The sequence below is a fragment of the Sus scrofa genome, chromosome 8 (genome assembly GCF_054392235.1).
Source record: "Sus scrofa isolate SSC_HxYL_T2T_F1_AM1 chromosome 8, Sscrofa_HxYL_maternal_Yorkshire_Landrace_v2.0, whole genome shotgun sequence".
In the NCBI taxonomy this organism is placed as follows: domain Eukaryota; kingdom Metazoa; phylum Chordata; class Mammalia; order Artiodactyla; family Suidae; genus Sus; species Sus scrofa.
Window position 1 is genome coordinate 111646555 of NC_139390.1, and position 27137 is coordinate 111673691.

Sequence of the window (27137 nt, forward strand, 5' to 3'; positions counted from 1 at the left end):
GGGACTTTATCCAATCTCTTGGGATAGATGATGATGAAGATAATATATGAAAGGGAGTGTAGGTATATGTGTGACTGGATCGCTTTGCTGAGCAGCGGAAATTGGTACAACATTGTAAATCAACTATACATAAATTAAGAAAAAAAGATGAAGTCTTCTGACTCCAGAGGGGAAGCTGTTCAGAGAAATTCAGTGTGCAAGGGTCACACTGCTTATGATGGTAGCGCCTGCATTAGAACGTGATGGTCCTTTCGCCTTGTCCCGTGCTCGTTTGTGGGTCCTGGCTTATGGCCATTTCCTCAGCATGAATTTTGTTATTCAAAAATATATACCAGGCTTGGCAAATATTGACAATTATTGAAGCAAGGTGATGACTATAATTTAAAAAATACTGTTCTGATTTATTTAAAAAATATTCATTATCAGAGTTCCTGTTGTGGTGCAGCAGAAACTAACCTGACCAGGATCCATAAGGATGCGGGTTCGATCCCTAGCCCCACTCAGTGGGTTGGGGGTTCGGCATTGCTGTGAGCTGTGGTGTAGGTCACAGATGTGGCTCAGACCCCCAGTTGCTGTGGCTGTGGCACAGGCTGGCAGCTGTAACTCCAATTCAACCCCTAGCCTGGGAACTTCCATATGCTGAGAGTACAGCCCCCCCCCCCAAAAAATACTCATGATAAAAAATTTTAAATAAAATATGTATCACAGTACTGAAAAATTTTTACAAGCCAAAGTTTGTTTATATTTTTAATGTGTGAAATTATATAGCTTCATTGTGTATTTACAATCCATCCATGTAGATTTTGTTTACTTCAACTGCTGTGTAAATGTTAACTCCTATTTTAAGACTAAAGCAACCAGAGTTTATTTTTTCTCTTACTGGTGAATAGTTAAGTGGTTTCCATTCTTTCATTATTAAAAAACAATGCTGCAGTAGATATCCATTACGTGTCTTATTGGTATATACATGTGAGAGCATTTTGCTGGGTCCTGGATTATGGGTGTTCTTCAGTTCAGCTAGGCACTACTAATTTACTTTCTAAAATAGCTATATCAGTTTATATCACAGCAGTATCTAAGTTCCTGTGTCCTTACATCCCCACCTCAACTTGACACCATCAGCATTTTCAATTTTTGCCCATCTTAGAGTTTTTGGATTTTTTTTTTTTTTTTTTTTTTTTTTTGTCTTTTTAGGGCTGCACCCACAGCATATGGAGGTTCCCAGGCTAGGAGGCCAGTTAGAGCTACAGCTGCCAGCCTGAGCCATAGCTGCAGCAACACAGGATCTGAGCCGCATCTGTGACCTACCCCACAGCTCAAGGCAACCCTGGATCCCCAACCCACTGAGCAAGGCCAGGGATCGAACCCGCAACCTCATGGTTCCAGGTTGGATTCGCTTCCCTTGTTACCATGACAGGATCTCCTGGATTTCTTTCTAATTCTGTTTTCCTGAATAGGCCTTTCTCTTTCATGAATTATTTGTTAACATCCTTTGCTTTTCTATTGGGTTGTCTTTTGTAATTGATTCACAGATTTTTTCGGATATAGTCTTTGTACAAAGACTTTGTCATTATGTGTTACAAATACCTGTTCCTAATCTGGAGCATGTCCTTTCACTTGTTTAAGGTATTTCTCTTTAATTTTAATATATTTAAATATATTAGTTTTTAAAGTCTTATAAAATCTTTGTATAGCTTATTTTAAAAATCCTTCCTGGAGTTCCTGTCATGGCTCAGTGGTTAACGAATCCAACTAGGAACCATGAGTTTGTGGGTTCGATCCCTGGCCTCACTTAGTGGGTTAAGGATCTGGTGTTGCCGTGAGCTGTGGTGTAGGTTGCAGACGCGGCTTGGATCCTGAGTTGTTATGGTTCTGGCGTAGGCTGGTGGCTACAGTTCCTATTCGACGCCTAGCCTGGGAACCTCCATATGCCGTGGGTGCGGCCCTAGAAAAGACAAAAAAAAAAAAAAAAAAATCCTTCCCTAGCCCCATGACGATATTATCTTAGTTTTTTACAAAAAAAAAATTTGCAATTTTACCTTTCCTGTTTAGATTTTTAATCAGTTTACAATTTTTATGTGTATGGTTTTTGACATAAGGGGCAAATTTTATGTTTTTCTTTACAGATATATCATTTTCTCAGAACTTTTGAAAATTGAACATTCCATTCTTTACCCACTGATTATGTCAACTGTGTTGTATGCAAAGTTCTCATATATCTTTGTTTCTAGGCTCTCTATTCACTTCCTCTTATCTATTTTGATAAATACTTAAGGAGTAATCATGCATGTTCAAAGTGCTGCGGGAGACACAAAACTGTGTTTTACATAGCCTTTGTCATTTCTAGGGTAATAATTGAGCTTGAGAGTTCGTGTATATACCAGGGGTTTAATACATTTATGTGTTTCGTGAGTGGCACAGACAATAGATGTTTATTTACTTAAGTTATTGAGCCTCTGATAGTCCCAGGGGTGTGCTGTGCACTAGGAATATCTTGGAGAATAAGCCATTAGGACCCTTGGTATCATGCGTCTTCAGTGTAGCTATAGGAACACAGAGGAAGGAGATATATAGGATCAAAACAAGTTTAGGGCTCTGGTTTGTTTGCTTGTTTGTTTTGCTTTTTAGGGCAGCACCTGTTGTATATGGAGGTTCCCAGGCTAGGGGTCGAATCAGAGCTGTAGCTGCCGGCCTATACCACAGCCACAGCAACGCGGGATCTGAGCCGCATCTGCAACCTACACCACAGCTCATGGCAACGCCGGATCCTTAGCTCACTGAGGGAGACCAAGAATGGAACCCAAAACCTCATGGTTCCTAGTCGGATTCATTTCTGCTGCTGCACGACAGGAACTCCTTAGGGCACTAAGGCGTGGTCTTTTCACAACAATAGATACATCCAGCTTATTAAAGCATGGTCTTTTCACAACAATATTAGATACTTCCAACTTATTAAAAATCCAGATTCCTGGGCCCTATTCCAGATCTACTGAATCTTTGGAGCTGAGACCCAGGAGTTTGCTTTTTTCGCCATCTCTCGGCACATAGAAGTTCCTGGGCTAGGGATCAGATCTGAGCTGTAGTTGCAACCCACGCACAACTGCGGCAACACCGGACCTTTTAAACCACTGTTTTGGGCCAGGGATCAAACCTATGTCCCAGCATTGCAGAGACACCACTAATTCTGTTGTGCCACAGTGGGAACTCCAGAGTTCACGTTTTTATCAAGCATCTTGAGTGATTCTTAGGAACATTGAGAGTGAAGACCCTCTTGCTTTTTCTGGTGTGACTCAAATTGGTCCATGTGACCAACTGACTGAGACTCACTGTGGCAGGAACAGAGGGAGACTAGTTATACAGCTTATTGTAGTAAAGATAGAAGGTAGAAAAGAGAATGAGGGAGAGAAGATAGGGACACTGATAGAAATCAATAGAACTTGGTACTTCGCAACCAGAGACTTGGATCTGGTCATCAAGACCAAGGTTATACAGTTCCAGCTCCAACAACTGTTACTGGTTTTACTGCATGGAAATTATTTTAATGTCTTGGAGCCTAAGTTTTCTCATCTGTAAAATGATGGCAGTAACATTCCAAAGTGAGGAACAAATGATTTGCAATGTATGTGAAAGCATTTTGTAAACTGTGCAATTAAAAATGAATGTTCGTTATTTTTATGTTGGGGTTCAGAAAAAGGAATCAAAGGTTATTATTATCAAAAGTAGGGAATTCAGGATTTTTTTTTTTTTTTTTGTCTTTTTGCCTTTTCTGGGGCTGCTCCCGCCGCATATGGAGGTTCCCAGGCTAGGGGTCTAATCGGAGCTGTAGCTGCTGGCCTACGCCAGAGCCACAGCAACACAGGATCCGAGCTGCATCTGTAACCTACACCACAGCTCACGGCAACGCTGGATCCTTAACCCGCTGAGTGAGGCCAGGTATTGAACCCACAACCTCATGGTTCCTAGTCGGATTCGTTAACCACTGAGCAACGACGGGAACTCCATTTTTTTTGTTTTTTTTTGGGGGGGGGAATTCAGGATGATTTTATTCCACTGACTAGTGGAGAAAAATAAGGGAGGAAGCTGCAGAGAAACTGGGCAAGCCTGTCTTGGGCTTAGAATTTAAGCGATGTAATTGAATATATTCAGTTGAGATTACCCTCCTCTTGTTCAAGACTCCTTGTCTTTTGAGTAAATCTTGCTCTGCTAAAAGTTATAGACTTAGGGGTTTAAGGTATTAAAATAGGGAAATTGCCCAAAAATTCCACATGAGGTTGAAAACTTAGTGATCTGACTTTTCAGTTGCCTGGAAGGCCCCCCCCCTTTTTTTTTTAAAGGTACATGTTTGGGTTTATTTGTTTACATGTCATTATTCTTCGCTTGGCCCACTCCTTCTAGAATACTGCTTAAAGTCAGCAATTGTCTCATTTGTGTTTATAAAACCAAGTGTCTAGTGTATTACTTGGCACATAATGGACCCTCTTAAATGATTGCTGCATGATGAAATTGGGGGCTCAGTTGCCAGATAGTGGATATATTTCAGAATGTTGGACTCTTTAGAGGATGGTGGTATTTTAAACCTAGATCAATAGATAACTCCTTCCATATGTCATTCTGAATTTCTTCCCATTATTTGTGGAGTATAAAATAAAGACAGTTGATTAGAAAGCAGGGGAGCAGATGATGATATGCACTGTTTTGATGAGCTTTGGATAGAATGCAAGATCCTTTTAATATGAGTAGGGAGAAAATTGTTTTGCAAATGTGTTCTATATCCATCTGATGTGGTCTCTAACCTCTACCAGATTTCATAGACTGGTTTTGAAGTGCCCAAGGAGACTACAGCTCCTCTCTGTTGCAGTGAGTTTATTAAAAGCCGCAAGGACAGTTACCAGTGATTAGTCCAAGATATAAATTTTATCTTCTGGATTCAGGGACTTTGGATTAAAACGACACTCCTTTAATCATCAGAAACTCTGAAATATGCAAAAAAATACTTTTTCTCTGGAATTATAGATGCTGTAGTGTAGTGTAGAAGCAATGTAGTCAGGTTCTGTGAGGTTACCTTCCTTTTAGATTTCTTGGGAATCTAACTGAAGGCCTCCTGGCAGGGAATCTATTCATATTTTGTTGGCTCTCTTACTCCCTTTTTATTTCTATTTGTACCTCCGCTGCTCTAACTACTGGCCTTCACTATATAAAAAAATTTCTTGTTCATGGGCCTTCTTTGGTGCCTAATTCCTGATCCTATGGGATGGTGCCTTTGAACACCCATTTCTAACAATAAGGCCTAGATTGCTATCACCATCTGTGTTATTTTATTCTATAGGATGACAGTTTTTTATGTTTATTTTGTTTTGCCCCTGTAGAGTAGTCACTCTTTTATGCAGTCCTTATATTAGAATAATCCAGGAATGATGGCCTGGGAAGGATGAGATCAGAAGGCGGCTACTCAGCATCTACCATCCTGTTACCCTCATTTCCTGTAGTGGTGTCTCTTTACAGGATGAGGGTACTCGATTGGAAAACTGACCAAGTTCCAATAATCCACTGTACTCTCATAACTTTCACATCCTGTGAATTGTGCAAAACATTCTTTTATGCTAACGTTAAACAAGGTAACTGAGGTAGTTGGTAAATCACCATTGATTTATTCATCTTTTTTGCCTTTTTTTTTTTTTCCCCTAGGGCTGTACCCGCGGCCTATGGAGGTCCAAGCTGCGCCTACACCACAGCTCACGGCAACACCAGTTCATTAACCCACTAAGCAAGGCCAGGGATGGAACCTGCAACCTCATGGTTCCTAGTTGGATTCATTAACCACTGAGCCACGACGAGAACTCCAGTAAATCACCATTTAAAGGCCTTCTATCTCATTTTCCACATTTTTCCTAATGTTAATGTAATACAGACTTTGGAATGCAATATCCTGTTGGCAATTTGAAGCAGACACTTGGATAAGTTAAGGTGTTTTTTTGTTTGTTGGTTTGTTTTTTTGCAGTTATCCTGTGAATTTTACACTATATAAATTGCTTGCTTTTACTTTCTACTCTGAATCATGACTACAAGTACCATAAAATGACCTTTTCTCTATGACGGTACAATATAATTGAGAGAAAAATTCCTGAATATTAAACTAATTTCTTTCAATTGCTTATTCTGATAACAAACACCATTTTGGAGAAAAAAATGTACCTGAAACAAGGACTCTTTTATTTCTGTAATTCCACTGCAAAATTTGATTTGATTAAATATGTAGCTTTACATGATTTTATCTTTTTTGATTTTTTGCCTAGAAACATCATAGCAGCTTGAATTTGTAAGAAATTGATGCTCTGAAAGTCAGAAATATCTAGATTATTAGCCATTATAATTAGAAAGATGAAACACAGAGGTAACGGAGCTTTTTCTTTTTTTTGGGCCACACTCATGGCCTATGAAGTTCCCAGGCTAGGGGTCAAATCGGAGCTGCAGCTGCCAGCCCACACCACAGCCACAGCAATGCTGGACCCAAGCAGCATCTGCAACCTACACCATAGCTCATGGCAACACTGGATTCTTAACCCACTGAGCAGGGCTAGGGATTGAAACTGAGTCCTCATGGATACAAGTTGGGTTTGTTACCTCTGAGCCACAGTGGGAACTCCTGGAACTCACTTTTTAAGAACAAAATGTGTCTGGTACTTAACATGTTCCACCATGACATGGTAGAGTTCTGCAGAACAAGGTCTTTGGCAAAATATACAATACCATCAATCATGCCAAAACCAGTTCCTGAACACACACTATGTGTATATAAGGGACAGTACAAGGTTCTACAGAGAAGGTCACTTCTCTGTAAGCAACTGGAACCATTTATACAAGAAACTTCAATGAGCCACTTTTTGAGTTTCATCCAGACAACAGAGAAAAACAGATTCGAGTAATAACAGATGTGTACTGGCTGATGTAAAATATCATCTTTCTGAAGAGATGAGTCTATGTAGAAGACACACATAAAAAATGACCCTGCCACCTAAATTAACTCGTCTATTTTTAATTCTAGAAAACTTTAATTGTTTTTATTAACTCTAGAATCTCAGAGAAATTGGAATAGTGGATTTTACTAACTGCTGTCTCAGATCCTCTCTTGCTCAAACTTGTCCAGGAGTTTCATCCAATTTTTATTTGAGGGGGAGTTGAAGGCATTTCAGTAACGCAAACAACTGAATGGTGTGTCAGTCAAAACCTGAAATGTTTGTTTTAGGAGCATTTTTGAATATAGTAAATATCAAAATAACAAAAGCTCTATTAGGAAGACCTTAAAATACATTGAAAAAGAGAATTTCTTGAGACGCCTAGAACCATAGAAAAATGTTTTCCAAGTCCAAAATCATATTGGGAAACACTCAGCCAAAGTGTTCCCCCCTAAGTATATAATCACACGTACTAGGAGTGGTAACACTGAAAGACAAATATTTGGTTAGTAAACTAATTCAGTCTTTTGTTAGATGCTTTTCAATTTCCAAGCATAAATCTTGTTCTAAGAATAACTGGAATGAAGGTAGTGTGGGAATCACTGCCTAGGTTTAGCTGGTACATTTCTTAAATCACAACAACTTTAAAAGTATAGGTACTTTGGGGAGTTCTCATCGTGGCTCAGTGGTAAACAAATCCGCCTAGGAACCATGAGGTTGCAGGTTCAATCCCTGGCCTTGCTCAGTGGGTTAAGGATCTGGCGTTGTCGTGAGCTGTGGTGTAAGTCGCAGATGCGGCTCGGATCCTGCGTTGCTGTTGCTCTGGCGTAGGCTGGCAGCTGCAGCTCCGATTCGACCCCTAGCCTGGGAATCTCCATATTTGGAGGGAGCGGCCCTAGAAAAGGCAAAAAGACAACAAACAAACAAACAAACAAACAAAAAGTATAGGTACTTTTATTTATCTTCATTTTGACAAGAATGGTGCATTTTTCTTTCTTGTCAGGTAAACATTTTATTTTTATTCTCAGTTTAATATCAACTCCTGACTGGTGAGAGTATTAATTTGGGGGAATACTCAGAAATACTTTCTGAAAGCTACTCGATCTGAGAGCACAGAATATGTATGGAATGTTTGTGTGTGTGCGTTTTGGCAATGTATTAGTAATCTCTTAGGATGCTTGCTTCAGCCAGTGCAATTCTAGGCATGAAGGGGCAGGAGTTATGCCTGTGCCCTTATGTCTTTGCTTCAGTGGTTCTCAAGCCTGATTATGAGTCTAGATCACCTGTGGTCCTACATCGGCCCTATTAACTTAATATTCTGAGAATTCGTATGGCCTGGACATTTGTGTTCATCAAAGGTTATTCCGAACAGTCAGCATTAATGGGAAAAGTAGATATTTGTGGGGACTTTTTTTTTTCCCAATGAAATAAAAACTTGTGATGGTGTGGTATAACATAGCTATTTGGTGAGAAGGTGTCTTCGTTTCAGTAAATTAGGGATGAGCGTGTGTGTGGACATACGTGTCTTCCAAAGGAGGCCACTTAATGTATATTTATTAAAGGCTTTCTCCACGCCAAGCACTTTGCTTGCTGTTGAAGATACAAAAGTGAGCATAACATGGTCCTTACACTTAAGGAGGCTTTAACTGGGGAGACCTAACATCTTAACAAGTCCTAGAAACAGTTATAAATGCTCTGACAGTGCTATTGGCAGTGTTTGAAAGAAGGCTTGGCCAGCTTTCGGGCAGGGCAGGAAGAGTTTCCTAGGAGATCTGAAGACTTGAAAGATAAAGTCAGTTTTTTCCATAGCAGGATGAGGGGAGGCAGGAATGATTTTGCAAGTAGTTTGAATAAAGACAGTTTGTGAGACACTGAAATGACAGGGCCACAGAGGTGGTGTCGGAGAGGTGGACGATGGCCATTCTGGGATGGTTTATATGTTATTTAAGGAACTTGGACTTTATTATGTAGACAGTGGAGAGCCCTTGAGGGGGATTCAGAAGAGCAGTTATATTATCATTTGGAAACATTGCTCGATGGCAACGTGAAGGATGGCTAGAAAAAATTAAAACTTGGAGCAGCAAGGCCACTTAGCAGACTATTGCAGCAATCCAGGTGTGAAGTAACACATTAAGGCAAGATTGCCTGAGACTTTAAGACTAGGATATTTTAAAAATACTTTCCTTACTGTCTGTCCTGTTTCTCTGTTCACTGGTTGAAGACACAATTTTTAGATAATGTAAGATATATTTATACAGCCAATTTAGATGCAAGGATTATTTTAGCTAAGTGTCACAGCTCTTTTTCAAAGAATGGAAAACATTGTTGTGATAAAACTTTTTTTTTTTTTTTTTAGGTTGAACAGTAATGTAATTATCTTAAAGGATATAAAAAGTTGACAAGGAAATGTCTCATAACTTGAGATTAAAGGTTATAAGCAGGGATTCCCATCGTGGCTCAGTGGAAATGAATCTGACTAGTATCCATGAGGATGCCAGTGAGCTGTGGTGTAGGTCGCAGACACGGCTCGGATCTGGCGTTCCTGTGGCTGTGGCATGGACCAGGGGCTACCGCTCTGACTCAGTTCCTAGCCTGGGAATCTCCATATGCTGCAGGTGCAGCACTAAAAAGACAATAAATAAATAAAGGTTACAATCAACATAAGAGACTGCATTAAAAAAAAATAAAATAAGGAGTTCTTTTCTGGGGCAGGAGATTAAGGATCCAGGGTTGTCACTGTAGTGGCTTATGTTGCTGCTGTGGCATGGGTTCAATCCCTGGCTTAGAAACTGCCACATGCTGTGGGCATGGCCAAAAAAACCCAAACCTCCAGAATGAAATAGGATGCCTAGTTTATGCCAAACTATTTCTCTAGACCAATGCTATCCAATAGAAATAAAATGTGAGCCACAAGTGCAAATCATATGTAACTTTAAATTTCCTAGTAGCCACATAAAAAGATTAAAAAACCGAATGACCAAAATTAATTTTAATGATATATTTTAATTCAGTATATCCAAAACATTATCATTGCAAAATATAAAATTGAGCTATTTGATACTCTTATTTTCTATAGAAGCCATGTATTTTGCATTCTTTTTTTCATGCTAAATATTCAAAGTCCTGAGCATAGTTTGTACTTTTTGCAAATCTTATTTTGGACCAACCACATTTCAAGTGCTCCCATAGCCACATGTGGCTACTGGCTACTGTATTGGATAGTGCGACTCGAGAGAACTTCTTCCATTCCAAAGCTACATGAAACATTTCAGCAGCACTTTCAAGGATGTGTTGATAGTTATTCTTGTGAGAAAGGTGTTAAATCACTTGGGGGTTGACTTTAAACCTGAGTACATTAATGAGGTGTATAGAACTTTTATAATACAGTAGTATCAGTACACAGAAAGCAGAAGTGAGAGTCATTTAAATATCTGATTATACTTCAAGACTATTACTTTTTACAGTTTCAGGATGTGAAATAATCCTAAACTTATTTAAAGTTCAAAGTGGAACCCACAAGAAGATAGTCTCTATATGCAATATATTCAAAAAAGCCTTCTAAACTTTAAAAGATATGTGATGATTTAAGGTTGAAAGCAGAATTATAAGGAATTGCAGGAAAGTTTAGTTTCATAGGTCACTAGCAAGTGCTTATATAAGCTAAATCATCTTTGTTGCATTGTTCAGTTTTTTGAACTGACATAGTTAAGAAAATCAGTTTATATATTGCAATGTTGTCAGAGCCCTATTTAGGGCTATTAGAATGTTTGAGCAACTTATAACTTCCAGTAATTTTATAGGAGTAAATGAAAGCTTATATTTAAAGTAGATCATCATTAGAAAATTCCAACTTTTGAAAACCACTTCTCTAAATTCATATTCAAGTACAGGCCTTATGTCCAGTGGAAGACTTTGAAGTTTTGATTAAAAAATTAAGGTGAGAGCTGTTAAATCTTTTTCCCTTTCAACAGTTAGATACTCGTAGAAGGTAGGTGGTAAGTTGATAAACCTAGAGTTGGAGTTTTGGCAGATAAAAGGAAAGGATTGAACGTTTTTGCAAAAGGGTGATTATGGAATCCAAGCCTGGTAAGAAGGGATGTCATAAGCAGAGTGAGATTGAAATGAAAAAACTAGAGGCACCCAAGGACTAAAGTCCAGTGTCGTTCAAGAACTGTACAGCTGTGAAACTATAAAGATAGGACGTAGTTGAGTATGAGGTGCTTGAAATTGAGACTTCAAAAACGTGTCGTATTTGGTGAGTTTCAACTCCAGGTGGGGGGCTGAGATGAAGTGGAGGATGTACTCTGCACGTGAGGAGGTTAGGGAACTAAATGGGAAAGAAAATTGCCGGGAATTGAGTCATTGAGAACTTTGTAAGTAGCAGTAGAGGGGAAGTGGGCAGGGGCTGAACTCTTCAGTGAGAAAAGAGGAAGTGACCAGGAGGTGGGCCAGATCCTGTACTCTAGGTTGGTGATTCTAAAATGTGGAAAATTTGTACCTTAGTGTTTATTTGGCAATGTCTGAAGACATTTTTGGTTGTCAGACTAGGGTGGTGTGTGTGTGTGTGCGCGCGCGCGCAGGCTACTGGCCTCTAGTACAGGGATGCTTTTAAACATCATGCAATGCACAGCACAGCTCCTTAGAATAGAGAACCATCTGGCCCCAAATGGCAGTAGTGCTGAGGTTGAGAAACTGCTTTCAGCAGATGTATCAGAATCAAGGTTATGTTGGCTGAAAAACAGGCTGAGAACTCTCAATCAAGTAAATACTGTGTTTCTATTTTAATTGAATAGTTTCTATGGAAAAAAGACACGCTCATTAAAAAATATACATTTTTTCATTCACTAAATTAATAAACATGTACTACATTGCTACTTAAGTGGCATCACTATTCTAGATGTGGAAGACAAATATCCCTGCCCTTGAGTCCGTCTTACTCAGGCAGAGGGAGACAGAGAACAACATATGTAAAAAATAGCAAATTGGATTGTTGTCAAGTACTGTTTTCAAAAAAAAAAAAAGGAAAAGTAGAGCAGATGAGAGACTAATGAGTGAAGAAAAAAAGTCATGACAGTGGGTTAGAGTAGGAGGAGAGTGGTGAGGTCAGAGAAATGTAAAGTTAACCTTATAAAAGGGGTTAATAATTTGGAAGAGAGGCTTGAAAGTATCTGTCAAACTTCCTGGCAGATAGTGACCAGTTTTCAACATCTGAGACACCTTAGCTCTCTCTGCTTCTCAGGTATGGCAACAGCACAAGGAACTATGCTGTTCGAGTTGGGGATTATCATACTCTTGTGCCAGAAGAGTTTGAAGAAGAAATCGGAGTTCAGCAGATTGTGATTCACAGGCAGTATCGACCGAACAGCAGTGACTACGACATTGCCCTAGTTAGGTTACAAGGTCCAGAAGAGCAATGTGCCAGATTCAGCAGCCACGTTTTGCCAGCCTGTTTGCCGCTCTGGAGAGAGAGGCCACAGAAAACAGCCTCCAATTGTTACATAACCGGATGGGGCGACACAGGTAACATAACAAAAACAAAGGAACAAACAAGATCTGGGCACTTCCTCGTTTGTGAGATTATCCATACATTGGGGTGTAGAGTGGGGAATAAAATCTTAAAGGGGTTGAGGCTTTGTTGTTTGCTAACTATGCCAAGTGAGATGCAAGCATGTAATTTGGATTCATCTGCTGAGGGTACTGTGATTCCTATTAGAATTTAGGCCCTACCTCAGGACTAGGGCCTGGCTAGCAGTATTTTAAAAGGCTTTCCCACATGACTTTGATGTAGCTACCCCAGGAGGGGGCTTTGGTGTTTGACGGTTCCTTTGTAATGGTGGAGCACTTTTTCACACTAAATCTTATGGAGAATTCCTAAATAAAGAGCAGACAAAAAGTAGAGCTACCAAGGTTCAAGGGGAGGGATCCAACCCCCTTGAGTTTCTCCTTCATTGCCACCTGCTTCCCGTTCTTCCCATCTCCCCATCCTCGAGCAGGAGTGTAGTGTTCAGTTTATGTTCTCTCAGGCAAACAGCTTTTGAAAGTAGTCTTGCTAGAGTTAACCTTGACTGATGTTTGCTCAAGATGGTCTCTGAAACGGAACTAGGTCTCACCTGGACTAGGTGATTGATCACAAATGACTGTTGAGTACGGAGAAGTGATTAAGCTGACTGCTCTCCATTAAAAATCATTAGCACTGTTAACTATACTCTTGCAAAGAGCATCAAATATGTATTTCCACAGGTGATAATCCCAGTGAGGTTTTAGTGAGTAATTATTTCAGTGTTCATTTTATCTCATGCTACCTGAAATCTGGACTGGAGCTAATGCAGTGACAGTGCCAAACCCTTAAGCCACTGCACCACATGAGAACTCCCATAATGTCTTACAATGAATTATTCCAGTTGAGTAAATTGGATTGGAGAATAACGGTGAAATTTAGATCCAAGAAAAGGCTATCATGGGGGACCTATCAATTAAACATTTTGGTCACTACACAAAGAACTAGTGGCTTACTAGTAAATAATGAGTCCTGGACTTCCCCGGTGGCTCAGTGGGTAAAGGATATGATGTTGACACTCCTGTCGTACAGGTTCAGTCCTGGGCTTGGGAAATTCTGAATGCTGAGGGTTATGGCCAAAACCAAAACAAAATATCAAGTGGTTAAACTTAAGCCTGTTTGTACCCTATTTGTTTCTGAATCATTTTTATAAAATACCACATTTCTATTTAGGATAGTAATTGTCACTTAAAATCCTTAAAAGTCAGTGAAGTAGATGAGTCTTAGAGGAATGGATATGCTAATACAAAACCAGCATGAATGCATCCTCAGTGTTTTCATAGAGAATGCAAATTCTAAAGCCTGCACAAATGTGCTTGCTCTTAGGCAAGTCCATAAATGTCACTCAAGTATTCTTCAAAAACCTCAGTACTGAGAAACAGCTTAGTGAAGGGTTATTAGTTAAGGGCAGACGTTAAAAAAAAAAAAAAGAAAACCAACCATTTAGGTTATCACTAATTTAAACTATACTAATGCCATAATAGGGCTTATTTCAAAACTATTATAAGTGTTTTTTAAACTGTTGAATTTAATTTTTCTAAGATTGTTAGCTGGAGTCTAACTCAATTATTTGGCCTGCATAGGACGAGCCTATTCCAGAACTCTGCAACAAGCAGCCATCCCCTTACTTCCCAAGAGGTTTTGTGAAGAGCGTTATAAGGGTCGATTTACAGGAAGGATGCTCTGTGCTGGAAACCTCCATGGACACAAACGTGTGGACAGCTGCCAGGGAGACAGCGGAGGACCCCTCATGTGTGAACGGCCAGGAGAGAACTGGGTTGTGTATGGGGTGACCTCCTGGGGATATGGCTGTGGGGTCAAGGATTCCCCTGGTGTTTATACCAAAGTCTCAGCCTTTGTACCTTGGATAAAAAGTGTCACCAAACTCTAATCCTTCATGGAAACCACAAGAAAACAGTATTTAAAGGAACTGTTGGGAAATTTTCAGCATTGGCATTTAGCCAGACATGCCAACTAATGGGAATGGAGAGAGACCCATAATTCTCTGTATCTTTTTGTGTTAAAAATTGGGTACCCTTTGCTGCTTGAGAATTTTTGATGAACATTTTGGTTACAGATACCTCAATGTAGTATTGATGGTCCTTAATTAGCATTGTTGTCTACGGAAATTAATTTCACCAGAGACTAAATTGTCAGTTGACTTGTCTCTGCCCATTTTTCAGCATTCTCCAGATTATGTTGATTGTGCAATAAGGCTTTTTCCACCTTTGGACTGAGAACTCCCTTATAATTGAATATGGTATATGCCCATCCCTTTAGGAGTGGCATTGTTTTCTGTTTGTACAATTTTTAAGCTCAGATTTTTTCCAAAGGCTGTTAAGAAAGGCAATATGATCTTTGACAAACTGAGGAAATTAAAGGTAGAAAAATTAGTATCATTCTCACAATACATTCCTGAATGAAGCCTTTGTACCAAGCACCATTGCAACTAGAGAAAAATATTCCAGCTACTTTGTATGTTGCTACCACAATTGTCATAATAAAGAATGCTTTCCAGTTGTTTATAATTTATCCACCATATTTGCTAATGTGACCTGCTTGGTTGCTTTTTATCACTTCAGATTTACAGCTTGATAAAGTGTTTTTTCCTTAGCAGCATGCTGTTATACAGACTATGATCCAAGAGTGACATCTACCGCAATTTTCTGGTAACTGACTTGAAATCTGCAGATTTCCTAAGACTATCCTGTCATAGTCCTAATAACACTATTAAAAAATGCTTTCCCTGCTACAGTGTGGGTAAGCTTTAAAATGACTGCTATACCACATACCAGTAACAATGTACTAGGCAGCTACACACCTGGCTGACAATTTACAAAGGCTGGTAAGATTTCATAATATCTCTAGTTTTCAAATGGGTTAAAAAGCAGAGACCAGCTGATGCAAATGCCCACAATGGTATCCTCCTCCCCATGGTTTCTAAAGGGATAGCTGCTTACTATGAACTTACAGGGCTTTCTTGGTAGCAGTGCAAAAATCTCTGCCCATATATGAAAGGTCAGCTCCCCAAGATACTTGAGTAAACCTCATGAGATGAGGTGATGGATGATAATCATGAGTTCTTCAAAAAACAATTCTTTTATCTCCAATAGATGCATTAAAACAAAAACAAAACAGTCTTAGATGTGGGTGCAAACTGTAGGGTTATGGGTAAGTAATCCTCTTGCAGTGGCTAAGACCATAGAGAGACTTCACCGTTTTGCTTCTGCATCACATTGTGTCCTTTTCGTAAATTCTGAGCTTTGTACAAAACTGGTGCTAATCTGAAAGTGCTTTATAGTTTAGTATTTAGAACAATTGCAATGCAGTGTCAAGTAGAATAGCATTAGAACATTTTCTAAACAGGCATTTACATCTAAAGACAGTTATAGATAGTGCACACTTGCACAAGGGCTTGGGAAAAATGACCAACACCGGTGAAAAAAATCTTAGTGTAACTTTCTCACTCTTGTAATTAAACTGCATTGCTGCTGCAAGCAACATTTATATTGAAATTTTAGCTAGACCAGATATTGGCCAACTTAAACGGACTGTTAACGGGTGGTCTGCAGTTCAGTCTTGAGGTAGAAGACTTGGTTTGTAAAATACCTTTATTATAGCTTAATTTTCTCTTGTTACATGTGACTTGTTAAATGTAAAGATACAAATGTTTAGTGCACATCGATGTAAATAAAGTGCACAGCTTTCCACTTTGCATAGCTCCTGTCATCTTCTGTGGTATAAAATGACCCTGCTCCCTCCCTGTCAGGGGTAACTTGGTTTTTATGTATAAGAATTTCCCCCAAATGCTTTAACACCTTACACAACAATACTCAAAATATTATTTCCACTTAAGCTCCTAAGAGTTGAACAAGTAGCCTGTTCACTATTTGCAGTCACCTTTGCATTTATTCAGGTAGGGAACACTGATTTTCTGTACAAATCAAGCATTTTATGTAGTTATATACAAGGAGGCACTCATTTATTGACTTAAATATCATACTTGAGATTTAAAATCACTTGGCAGCATACTGCAGGATAAGACTTCACTCACATCGCTTTGGATTTCTTGGTATCTGCAAGAGAAGAAAACCAGCTTTATACAACTGATTTGTGCTACCTCTGGGTGCTGAGATCTTTGAAGCTATTTGAGTTACTTTCTAGTCAGTTGATTAATTACAAAGTGCCAGGAAAATATGCCAATTTTGGCGTTCCAAATCCTTAAGGGTTTCAGATTAAAAAATATATGAGCAATGTACCTTTATGTATTTTCCATCATCACTGGAACAATTCGTTCGGCTTCCTAGAAACATATGGACAGTGGTTAGAAGGCTGCCCAATAACCCAGTACCCTCCAGCTTTTTAAAGTGAAGAATGTCACTTGTGCAAGTCAGAATCTGATACCAATTAAATGGTGACAGCTTTGCCAATAAACAAGAATATGCTCTTCCATGGCTAGGAAGGGAGACTGCCACAGCTGACAGGTCCCAAAGACACATGGAGATTCATAATCCCAGAAACGATCAGCAAGCACAATTATTAATGCTACTCACCACCTGGATTAAACTGGCGGGCTACCCGGATGCAGTGCTACTAAACGGCGGAGTAGATTCAAGATGGCCACATGACGCTGACGGGAGAACTAACGACCTTCTTCACTGAAGTCATCAGCTGTATTTAATCTTTGGTGGAGGGCCCACGGCCCACGCGCGCTTGACTTGCGACTCAGCGCCGGGGCTGCACATGGCTCCCGCGGGAACTAATGAACACTTAAGTCTACTCAGGCTTCTGAACGGACAGGTTTTCAAAGCTGACGTCGACCTACTACTACAAGACCGCTGCATCTTCTGCATTTTAAATTAAGCCAAAGAATTCTGTCCCGAGTACTTTAGCACGCAAAAAAGACCACATACTTTAACCCATAACCGACGCTTTCCGGATGTAAAAGACAGAGGCTCGCTGCTCCCGCTCTCTTATAGAGCCGATGACGCTATTCCGGGAAAGAGCCGCGAGAGGCGGGGCCTCCGCGCTTTCTTCCTTCCGCCCCGCCTACCCAGTCCCGCCAAGGTTCCACCCCATCGGTTGGCCACCGCCTTCTTGATGGCCCCTCCCCTTCCTCGGGTTCGTCCCCGCCTCCCTATCTTTTAGCTCTAGGCAGGCTCACCCGGCCTCCGATTCTGACGCATGCGCATTCAGTCCGCGGAAAAGTTGTCGCGAGACCAATGAATCCCGAAGATCTCGAGCGTTTGCTGCGTGAAGAAGGTGAAAGGCTTGCGTTGTTTCTTGTTTAGGATAGTTACTTTAGTTGTCACTCTTGTGACCAAAACTGCAAGTTCGATAGTTCTCTGCATATTAACCTTTTGGTAGGTTGATTTATATGGTGTTAGCTAATTTAAAAAAATCTTTGCTAAAAAACTCCATATCCTCCATGTTCCGCTGGAATTGCTGTTGTTGAAGCGCAGGTGTCAGTGGTCTACAGTCGGTTTCTGTTTTGTGAAATGGGGAGTCTAATCTCTTAGGAGTATTTGCACCCGTTGCTGAAAGCCCCTCTACACGATACTTTAGTCACAAGATTAGAAAAAGGAAAGGGTGTTAGACTGGATGAAGCGTGAGGGAAACCCATTTACGTGACTTTGGGAACATTTCCCTTGTTGCGCTCAGACTCACAGTTTGTAGTCCACGTCTAACCGCTGCTGAGCTTTCTTTGACTCTTCAAAGCGGACGCCTGGGTCCTGACTCCTGGTATGTAGTTAAAGAAATGGTGGAGTTCCCTTTTGTGGAGGGAAGTTACTAACGTTTAGGAATAATTTTAATCCTAAGTATGTGCTTATTAAATGCCAGTAAATTTACTATTTTCCCTTCCTATTTTCCTCCCGTATGGAAAAAAGAGAAGCTTTTACTCAGTAGAACACGTGGGGCGTTATGTTGCAGCAGTTGCTGTCAGGGATAAGGTTAGTAAGAGGTCTGGTGGATGAAGTGTCACAATAGAGATCCATGAAGCTTCATGAAAGCATACTTTTCTAGGGGGAAGAATTTAATTACAGCGAAAATTGCTGTTATGGTTAGGGTTGGAATGGACACGTTTACAGGGCATAAATTTTAATTTGAAAGAACTAAAGCTGTTTCTAAAGCTCACCTTATCTCGCCCTGTCTTTTTCTTCACTTTACTCTCTTCATGTCACTAATGATTGGAAAGAAGTGTTCAATAACAAGACTTAAATAACAAGTCACGGTAGGGAATTTTGCCAAATTAGATTTTATTCAGAATCTCTAACTGACCCTCTGTGTTATTTTGTTAGACCACAGACTGGGTGGGTTAAACAGAAAAATATTTTCTCAAAATTCTGGAGACTAGCAGTCAAGGTGTCTGTTGGTTTGTTTCTTCAGAGACCTCTCCTTGGCCTGTAGATGGCCCTGTTTCTTCACATCCTCTTCTCTCTGTGCCTTATCTTGTTGTAAGGGCACCAGTCATTGGATTAGAGCCTGTCCTAATGATTTCATTTATCTTTAATTGCTTAAATTTTTTTTTCTTTTATGGTCACATATTCGGCATATGGAAGTTTCTGGTTCAGGGATTGAATCTTAGCTGAAGCTGTGACCTATTTTGCAGTTGTGGCAAAGAGGTGTCCCTTACTACTACTCTGAGCTGGGCGTTGCTTCAGCAGCAACATGAGCCACTGCAGTCAGATTCTTTCTTTCTTTCTTTTTTTTTTTTTTTTTGGTCTTTTTGCCATTTTTTGGGCTGCTCCTGCGGCATATGGAGGTTCCCAGGCTAGGGGTCCAATCGGAGCTGTAGCTGCCAGCCTACACCAGAGCCACAGCAATGTGAGATCCAAGCCGTGTCTGTAACCTACACCACAGCTCATGGCAACACCGGATCCTTAACCCACTGAGCAAGGCCAGGGATCGAACCCACAACTGCATGGTTCCTAGTCGGATTCCTTAACCACTGAGCCACAACGGGAACTCTTGCAGTCAGATTCTTAAACTACTGCACCACAGCAGGAGCTTGTGTCCAAATATAGTCATATTGTGAGGTACTAGGGGTTAGGATTTCAACATAATGAATTTTGGGAGGACTCCATGCAGCGCATAACACTGGCCACTTATGCTAAATGATTAAGACTTACTATAGATCTTATATATATATATTTTTGCTATTTCTTTGGGCCGCTCCTGCAGCATATGGAGGTTCCCAGGCTAGGGGTCGAATCGGAGCCGCAGCCACTGGCCTATGCCAGAGCCACAGCAACGCGGGATCCGAGCCGAGTCTGCAAACTACACCACAGCTCACGGCAACGCCGGATCGTTAACCCACTGAGCAAGGGCAGGGACTGAACCCGCAACCTCATGGTTCCTAGTCAGATTCGTTAACCACTGCGCCACGACGGGAACTCCCATTACTATAGATCTTAAAATGAATGTTTCCAACAGGTTATGGTGCTAAAACACTGGGTGAATGAGAGAGCAAGAGAGCCAGAGCCCTCATATTTTCTTTATGCTCTTTTCTTCATCTTGAATGCCTTCCCATCTATTTCCCTTCTGTTTTTTTCTTCTTGTGGTTGACATAACATTAGTTCCACGTGTACAAAATAATGATATGTTATTTGTATATATTGTGAAATAATCACCATAATACCACTAGTTAACCTTCATTCTTGTATATAGTTACAAAAAATTTTTTTTTCTTGTAGTGAGAACTTTTAAGATTTACTCTCAGCAACTCTCAAAGGTGCACTACAGTATTATTAACTATAGTCACATTACATTCCCCAGGACTTATTTACTTTATAACTGGCAGCCTATACTGTAAGTCTATTAATTTTTTTTATTCCACATATAAGTGAGATTATAGTGTTTGTCTTTCTCTGTATGATGTATTTCACCTTGCATAATGCCCTCAAGATCCATCCATGTTGTCACAATGGCAAGATTTCATTCTTTTTTATGGCTTAATAGTATTCCTCGTTTGTGTGTGTGTGTGTGTGTGTGTGTGTGTGTGTGTGTGTGTGTGTGTCTATACCACTCTTCTTTCTTCATTCATTCTTCTGTGGACACTTAGGTTGCTTCCGTATCTTGGCTGTTGAAAAGAATGATGCAGTGAACATGGGGGTGCACATATCTTTTTGAGTTAGTGTTTTTGTTCTAGTAAAAATGAGGGATGGAATTGCCTGGTTGCATTGTAGTTCTGTTTTTAATTTTTTTTGAGGAACCCTCATACTGTTTTCTATAGTGGCTGTACCAGTTACATTCCCACCAGAAGTACATGAGAGTTCTCTTTTCTCCATATTCTTACCAAATCTTGTTATTTCTTATCGTTTGATAATAGCCATTCTAACGTGTGAGTTCAGCTCTTATATTTTTGATTTGCATTTCCTGATGGTTAGTGATGTTGAGCATCTTTTCAAGTACCTCTTGGCTATCCATATGTCTTCTTTGGAAAAATATTTATTTACATCTTTGGCCCATTTTTAATTTATTTCTTTTTAGCTCTTGAGTTGTATGAGTTTTTATTTTATTTTTAATTTTTTATAATTTTTTTTAATTTTCCCACTGTACAGCAAGGGGGTCAGGTTATCCTTACATGTATATTTTTTAACTTTTAATTTTTTTTTTCCTTTTTAGGGCCACACCTGCGAGACATGGAGGTTCCCAGGCTAGGGGTCAAGTTGCAGCTGCAGCTACTGGCCTACTCAAAGCCACACAGGATCCAATCCGCGTTTGTGACCTGCACTACAGCTCATGGCAATTCTGGATCATTTGCCCACTGAGCAAGGCCAGGGATTGAATCTGCATCTTCAAGGATACTAGTCAGGTTTGTAACTTGCTGAGCCATGATAGAAACTCCCTGAGTTTATATATATTTTGGATATTTACCCCTTATCAGATACGTGTTTAGCAAATATTTTCTTCCATTGAATAGGCTACTTTTTCATTTTGTTGATGGTTTCTTTGGCTGTGCCAAAACTTTTTAGTTTGTTGTATTCCCACTTGCTTATTTTCCTTTTGTTGCCTTACTTTTGGGGTTTGGTCCAGCAAATCATCACTAAGATTGATGTCAAGTTATCACCTATGTTTTTTCCTAGGAATTTTATCATTTCAGGTCTTATATTCAAGTCTTTAATCCATTTTGAGTGCAATTTTGTGTATGATGTAGGATAGCGGCCAACTTTCAGTCTTTTGCATGTGGTTTTTCCCATTTTCCCACCACCATTTATTGAAGAGACTATCCTTTCCCCATTGTATATTCTTGATTTCTTTGTCATAAATTAACTGACCATATGTATAATTGGTTTACTTCTCAGATCTCTATTCTCTTACATTGATCTATGTTTCTGTGTCAGCATCAAAATGTTTTGATCTCTAGAGTTTTGTAACATAGCTTGGAAATCAGGAAGCGTGATGCCTCCAACTTTGTTCTTTCTCAAGATCGTTCTGGCTATTTGGGGTCTTTTGTGATTCATACAAATTTTAGGTTTGTTGTTCTTTCTGTGAATTTTGCCATTGGAATTTTGGTAGGGATTGCATTGAACCTGTATATTGCTTTAGATGGTGTGGACATTATAACAAAATTCTTCCAGTCCGTGAGCTTGGACTATCTTCCATTTGTTTTTGTTCCATTTATTCATTTCCCTTCATCAGTGTACTATAGTTTTCACCTCTTTCACCTCTGGTTAAATTTATTCCTAGGTATTTTATTCTTTTTGATGTAGTTGTAAATGGTATTGTTTGTTTTATTTCTCCTTCTGATGGTTTGTTTTTAATGTGTAGAAATACAACAGATTGTTGTATTCTGCAACTTTACTGAATTAGTTTATTAGTCCTAACAGTATTTTGTTGGAATCTTAGGTGTTCCATATATGAAGTCATGTAATCTGCTATTGCCATTGTGATTCTTTTACTTCTAGGTAAAGATACCTTTAGGCTGAAAGGTATCTTTGGATACATTTTATTTCTTTTTCTTGCCTAATTGTTCTGACCAGATCTTTCAATAATGTTGAATAAAAGTGGCAAGAGTAGGCGTCTTTGTCTTGTTCCTGATCTTAGCTTTTCACTGTATGATTTTAGCTATGGGATTGATATATATGGCTTCTATTATGTAGAGGTATGTTCCCTCTATACACACTTCATTGAGAGTTTTTGTCATAAATGGAAATTGAATTTCCATCTGTCAAAATTATACTCAGCTTTAACTACTTTGCTTAAATATCTCTTGTTCTATGAACTGTTTCATTACTCCAGCTGAATGTGATTTCTTTCTCTTTGTGACACTGTGGTTCTTAACTATCACTTTTCTTGTGTTATCTTTATTAAATAAACTGCTTGTGGTGAAGGACTGTGTCTATCCCTTATTTGAAGTGCGTAGCAGAGTGACTTGCGTTAAATGGGCACTAAATTGCATCAGCAAATGCTTTGAAGTAGTCTATGTCAGGAGTTAAGTTTCATATTTATTTTCAAAAGCCACTTCTCTCCAGGAGATGGAGTTTTATTTTTAATTTATTTTATTTTATTTTTGTCTTTTGCCTTTTTTTAGGACTGCACCCATGGCATATGGAGGCTGCCAGGCTAGGGGTTGAATTGGAGCTATAGCTGCCAGTGTACGCCACAGGCACAGCAACGCCAGATCTGGGACGCATCTGCAACTTAGACCACAGCCCATGGCAACGCTGGATCCTCAACCCACTGAGGGAGGCCTGGGATCGAACACGTGTCCTCATGGATCCTAGTCAGGTTTGTTAACCACTGAAGCTTGATGGGAACTCCGAAATGGAATTTTAAATCCCTCTTCCCCACCCAACACTATTTTGCATATGGGCTATGCTGAGTAACTTGCTTTCAGAGGGTATGTATGGTAAGGCAAGAGGGGGAAAGCCTAACTTATACAGTAGAGAAATCCAGCACATACTGCCTAGGTCAGGTAATCAATAATGACATCAGTGATAAGTCATTTTGATAGTGTGTACTCTGATCAGATGTGATGAGAACACTTCACCTCCTTCTGTGTTACTCTTCTTCAAAGCCCTAACTTCATCTAAGCATGTTAAGAAACATCAGGTGAAATTAAATTGATGGACATTCTACAAATTCCCTAACCTGTACTTAAAACAGTCATGATCATGAGAAACAAAGTCTGTGAAACCGTCACACCAGAGGAGAAGAGACATAATGACTTAACGTGGTGTCTTGGCTGGAATCTTCTAGCAGAAAAAGGACATTAATTGAAAACTAGTGAAATTTGAATTAAATATGAAATTTATTTGATAATAATGTGCCAGTGTTGGTTTCTTAGTCATGACAGACCTTCATGATATTGTAAGATATTAACAATAGGGGATGAAGGGTGAAGGGTGTGTGGGAAATGCCTGTACCATTTTTGCAACTTTTCTGTACATCTGAAACTATTTTAAAATAAAGTTTAATAAAAACAGTCAGCCCTGCAGTCTATATTTTCATTTTAAGAAGTGGTGTTTGGTGATAGTTTCTCTCTACTGTTCGTGTGAAATTTGTGGCTGAAATGGCAGTATTTCTAAATTAGGGGAGAGAGGTTTGAGATCATACCTAATGAATTTAGTCTCTATTCAAGCCAAATCTTTGAGGCTTAGAATGAGTTCCCAGGAAAGATAATGTGGTAATAGATGGAAGAATTAAAAATTGTAAATGTTGATTTTTAAAGGTAATATGAGAGGTGATGCTGTTAGACTGATAAAATGATGGCTGGATAATATTTGAATTCTGCATTTGATACACGAACTGAAACAGTCTGTTACAGATTACTCATTCTTCAGTTGTAGTACTTTTTCCTACTCTATTTCCTTTTTCCTTTGAGTGTTTTAGTATAGAAACTATGGTAATTATCAGAGAACTACAATTAACATAACTGCACATCTCTTATATGAATGTTGAAATAAGTGGGTGGAAATATAATCAGGAAATGGCCTGTGGGATTATTTTCATCTTAAAAGACTTTGGGAACTTAAACATACAGTTGCGCTATACTAGCACTGTGATACTACTGCTAAGAAAATTGTAATAATAGTGTCTAGATGAGGAGATGAGAGTTCTTTCCTATCTGTATTGGAATATTCTTTTCAGTTCTGAACACTTTTTTTTTCACCTGTTAAACATTTATAAGCCTCTAGCAAATGTTTTTTCAGCAGACATGGCCCTATTCCTGAATGCAGGTTCATGTGCCTGATGCATTGAGGCCAAATGAACTGAAATATTGGAGCAGAGAAAGGTTTACAGCAGGGCCATGCCCCAGAATACCCTGAAATCCCCAAGGGGTTTTGGGAAAGTATTTTTAAAGGCAAGGTGAGGGAGGGGCATCTATCCCAGGGTGTGTGATCTGCTTGTGCAAAATCTTCTGATTGGTTGAGGTTGAGGTAACAGGGTGCCTAACTTTATTTTTTGTTTTTTTATTTTTAAATTTTTTTGCTTTTTGCTTTTAGGGCTGCACCTGCGGTATGTGGAAGTTACTGGGCTAGGGGTCAAATCCAAGGTGTAATTGCTGGCCTACACCATAGTCACAGCAACTTGGGATTCAAGCCACCTCCGGGACCTACACCACAGCTCGCAGCAACGCTGGATTCTTAATCCACTGAGAAAGGCCAGGGATGGAACCTGCATCCTCATGGATACTAGTTGGGTTTGTAACCCCCTGAGCCACAACAGGAACTCCTGGGTTTCACCACTTGTAATGATTCTGCACAACATGAAGGGAGAAGGGAAGGTAGAGAATCACATACTTGTTCTTAAAAGTTTCCAGTTTGAGGTGACAGCCATCACATTGCTTCATATTTCTGGGACCAAAGCAAGTTGCATGGCCATACATAACTTCCAAAAGTGTGGGAAATGGAACCCTACTATGTGTTTAGAACAAGGAGAATCAGAAATGTCAATGAACAGCACTAATGATTTCTACAGTTGCCATGTTATAACTTTTTTTACAATTATTTTTATATTTGCTTTTGCCTTTTCTCTATTGTCATACTACTAATCCAAGACAACACGTCTGAGTTGTCTCTCTACTTTTCTAATTCTCCCTTTCCAGTCAATAAAGTGTGTTCATAAAAGATTAAATTTCCTGAAATAGCATTTTCTCCATGTTAGTCACTTGCTACAGAAACTGTAATGGTTTCTCCACAGTTAAGTCAAATTCTTAATCCCTGGATAGCATAAAATGTAAGGTACACTTAGCATGCTCATCCCGATTTTTCTCATGCTATTCTGTAGTGTAGACTGTATTTCCTTTCTACCCACCCATGAAGACACATTTCAGTTTCTATTTATTTTTTATAGGAAGCTTATTTTTAGATCATCTTTTAGACTCATCCATTTCTTGCCATCCCTAATATTTATTCTTGGTGCCTTATTTTTTAAAAATTGTTAATCAATAAATATGAGTTCCTACAGTCCCAAGCACTCTTTGAGGTGCTGGGGCAAGAGCAGTAAACAAAATAGACATTTTTTTTTTTTTTAAACCCAGAGAGCATATATTTTAATGGCAGAAAACAGACATAAATGAGTATGAGAGAGTTCTATTAGAGGAGCAGAACTAGTTGCAGAAATTCAAATCAATCATCAAGTGGAGGAAGCAAGGAAAACCAGCAACTGTAAGGATGAACTGGAATCCAGGAGAACGGATTGGAATCTGCATGGGTTTCTCCCTAGTTCCCAGTGTTCAGTTTGGATGATGAATGTGGTCTGCAGGAGGAGCTGTCCTTTGCCACAGATCCAAGAGTTGCTGAATTTGGAAGAGAAGATCTGGCAGGAGTAGAAGATTTGGACCTGGCTGTGCCCCATACCCACAAGAGGAACCAGCAGAATAGGTGACAGCTGGCTTGATCTGCCTCCCTGCCTCGTGCCCTGCACTCAACCTTCCTGTGTAAAGTACATGCCTGCTGTTTCACTTCCACCTACCAAGACTCAGTCTGTGGCCCATGCCATCCTGGAACTCTTCAGGGAAGGAAGTGGAAATGTAATACCAGCTTAGCTAAGCTAATAAAATAAACACTAGCCACCATAAGTAGATTATATGGTATATTAGAGTCTATAAGTGCTGTGGAGAGATGAAGGAAGGGAATGAGAAGTGTTGGTGGAGGTGGGAATTATAATTTTAAAAAGAATGTTCAGGGAAGGTCTCACTGATAAGGTGACATTACATCAAAGACTTGAAGAAGGTGAGGGTGCTGATGTCTAGAAGAAGAATATTCTAGTAATCAGAGCTGCCTGAATGACAGCATGCATGGTAGGCAGTCTTTCACAAGGCTCCAAAGAGTCCCCACCACACGTTGCTCCCTCCCTCAGGTAATTCCCTTCCCTGGCGTGGCAGAGGAATGAGATGTCACTTCTGGGACTAGGTTATAAAAAGCTCCAACTTGTGTCTTGCTTCCATTCTTTCTCTTGACTTTTTGTCCTGCTCACTTTGATAAAGTACGCGGCTATACTGGAGAGGTCTATGTGGCAAAGGACAGAGAGTGGCCTCTGGCTTACATCCAGTAAGGAACAGAGGCAATCAGACTAACAGCCCCTGAGGAGCTGAAGGAAAGAACAGAGGCAATCAGACTAACAGCCCCTGAGGTCCTGTCAATGACCAGGTAAGTGAGCTTGGGAGTGAATCTTGAACA

At 39.7% G+C, this 27137-nt stretch overlaps 1 protein-coding gene, 1 long non-coding RNA gene and 1 other non-coding gene across 4 annotated transcripts in view; 1 reads left to right on the plus strand and 2 right to left on the minus strand.

Moving 5' to 3' along the window:
* Nucleotides 1-16227, plus strand: part of PRSS12 (serine protease 12) — a 75582-nt gene extending 59355 nt beyond the window's left edge. Inside the window, exons 12-13 of one of the 2 annotated variants that reach the window (XM_003129227.5) lie at nt 12193-12473; nt 14094-16227. In XM_003129227.5, the coding sequence (XP_003129275.2) occupies nt 12193-12473; nt 14094-14401 (589 nt within the window). In that variant the 3' untranslated portion in view covers nt 14402-16227. Of the gene's footprint in view, nt 1-5685; nt 6267-12192; nt 12474-14093 lie in introns of those variants that run through there. The other variant, XM_084973088.1, reaches the window with a different exon arrangement.
* On the minus strand, nt 9937-17458 carry LOC100525935 (uncharacterized). The gene is made up of 3 exons (XR_130811.5): nt 17064-17458; nt 16770-16813; nt 9937-16586 (listed from the first exon to the last, which is right to left on the minus strand). It is a non-coding gene; the product is annotated as an uncharacterized LOC100525935 (long non-coding RNA).
* LOC146400982 (small nucleolar RNA SNORA24) lies at nt 16883-17013 on the minus strand. The gene has a single exon (XR_014814191.1). It is a non-coding gene; the product is annotated as a small nucleolar RNA SNORA24 (small nucleolar RNA).
* Nucleotides 17459-27137: the final 9679 nt, after the last annotated feature.